Source organism: Hakea prostrata, chromosome 7 (assembly GCF_041222555.1).
Source record: "Hakea prostrata isolate BN-2017 chromosome 7, UWA_Hpros_2, whole genome shotgun sequence".
In the NCBI taxonomy this organism is placed as follows: Eukaryota; Viridiplantae; Streptophyta; class Magnoliopsida; order Proteales; family Proteaceae; genus Hakea; species Hakea prostrata.
The window spans coordinates 32,790,199-32,792,361 of record NC_142606.1 but is presented as its reverse complement, the minus strand read 5'-3'; the positions used below and the strand labels follow the sequence as shown (position 1 = coordinate 32,792,361).

General features: G+C 44.2%; 1 protein-coding gene across 1 annotated transcript; it reads left to right on the top strand.

The window, feature by feature from the left end:
* The first annotated feature begins 702 nt into the window (after positions 1-702).
* LOC149010906 (uncharacterized) lies at positions 703-1,209 on the top strand. The gene has a single exon (XM_089162502.1). It carries the CDS (start codon positions 703-705, stop codon positions 1,207-1,209), a length of 507 nt encoding a protein of 168 aa, XP_089018628.1.
* Positions 1,210-2,163: the final 954 nt, after the last annotated feature.

Below are 2,163 nucleotides of genomic sequence, written 5' to 3'. Positions count from 1 at the left end.
GAAGTGGAAGAGTTGGATGACACGGTGGCATACAATGCATTATGGAGTGGAATAACCCATTGACGCTTGCTAGAGGTGTTGCTTCAAGATAAGCCAAAGACTTATGGAGCCCTTCTCAAGAAATGCCAAAAGCAAGCGACGGTAGCAAAAGTTATTGAAGCCCGTGAAGAATCCACAAAGGGAGTTAAGGAGAAGAAAATTATGGAGAGCGAGGTCGAACTCAAGCGCTCGGGAGAAGGATGACAAAAAAGGAAGTTGGAAAAATAGACTTGCCAACGAGGACTTTACACCTCTCAATACAAAGAGATCAGAAATCCTATTGCAAATTCGAGATAAAGATCTCTTGAAGTGGCCGGGCAAGCTTCATGCTCGACCCGAAGATAGGAATATGACTAAGTATTGTCGTTTTCACAAGGACTATGGCTATCACACGGATGAATGTAGAAATCTCAAGATTGAGATTGAGAAACTCATCCAAGCCGGGTCATCTTGAAAAATATCTTCAAAAGGAAGTGACAAGATCGAGAGAAGACTCCACCAAGAGCAGCCAAAAGACCCCGATCCAAGAGTCCCGAGCGTGCAGATAAGCATCCCAAGAAGAAGCCAAACCACCGAGAAGACTCTCCTATTTATATTATATTGGGAAATCCGACCGAGGAATCCATTAAGAAGGCTAAACAAAAAGCGCGATTCGAGGGATCGATGCAGTTGCCGAGAAAACGAAGAAATGACTTATGCCCAGATCCAATAACCTTCACGGATGAAGATCTTAAGGGCATAACTACTCCTCACAATGATGCTATAGTCATCAAAGTGAAGTTAGCGAATCGTGAAGTTCACCGAGTCCTTGTGGACACGGGATCTTCAGTCGACTTATTATCCTACGAAGCATTCAAGAAGTTAAAACTTGAAGACGACATGATGACTCCATGTGGGACTCATCTATATGGATTCGCCGGATCCTCGGCCATATCCGAAGGTACAATCCAGTTGGATTTAAGAATTGGGGAATCCCCTCGGGATGCCGTTATCCAGTCAACCTTCATGGTGGTTCGGGATCTCTCGGTGTACAACGTCTTGCTCGGAAGGCCAACTCTTAAAGCCTTGGGGGCTGTGGTCTCTCCAAGGCATATGAAGTTGAAGTTTCCAACAACAAGAAGGGTCGGCGAATGCACTTCGATCAGCGACTCTCAAGACAATATTATGTGAGTTATCTCAAGAAAGTAAGAAGATCCGAAAGGTCAGGCAATACGATGAGTATAGAAGTTCGAGATGCTCAGGATGAAGAAGCTATGCAGAGAGCTGAACCATTTGAGAAGCTTGAGCGAATTCAACTTCATCCGGATTTTCCCGAGAGAGGAACCATGATCGGTTCAAAACGGCTTACGGGACTTCAAGAAGGAGCTGGCCGAGTTTCTCCAGAACAATCTTGATGTATTCGCGTGGTTGGCCGAGGACATGCCCGGAATTGATCGAAGAGTTGCGAGCATAATCTATGGATTAGAGAAGATGCAATTCTAATGATCCAAAGAAGGCGAAATTTTTCGCCGAGAAACATGTGGCCATCGGGATGGAAGTGGAGAAGTTAGAGCAATCGGGTTTCATCAAGCCAATAGAATGCCTAACTTGGTTGGCAAATGTAGTAATGGTGAAAAAGGCCAATGGGAAATGGAGAATGTGTACGGATTACACAGACTTGAATAAAGTATGCCCAAAGGATTGCTATCCACTTCCCCGGATCGACTTGTTGATCGACGCTACAGCGGGACATGAAGTATTGAGCTTTATGGACGCTTACTTGAGATATAATCAGATTATGATGACTCCCGAGGACGAGAGACACACGGCCTTCATGACGGATCAAGAAAGCTACTTCTACAAAGTAATGCCCTTCAGGTTGAAGAACGCCGGGGCAACATATCAAAGAATGGTAAATAAGGTCTTCAAAGACCAGATTGGAAGAAATATGGAAGTATACGTTGATGATATGCTCATCAAGAGTATAGTCCAAAGAAATCATTTGGAAGATCTTAAAGAAGTCTTTGACACGTTGAGAACATATCAAATGAGATTGAATCCGGAGAAATGCGCGTTTGGTGTTTCTTCTGGGAAATTCCTTGGATTCATGGTATCTCAAAGGGGAATTGAGGCAAACCCGGAAAA

Coding starts and splice junctions, on each gene's coding strand:
- LOC149010906 (XM_089162502.1), top strand. CDS start 703: ATGCAGTTGCCGAGAAAACGAAGAAATGACTTATGCCCAGATCCAATA.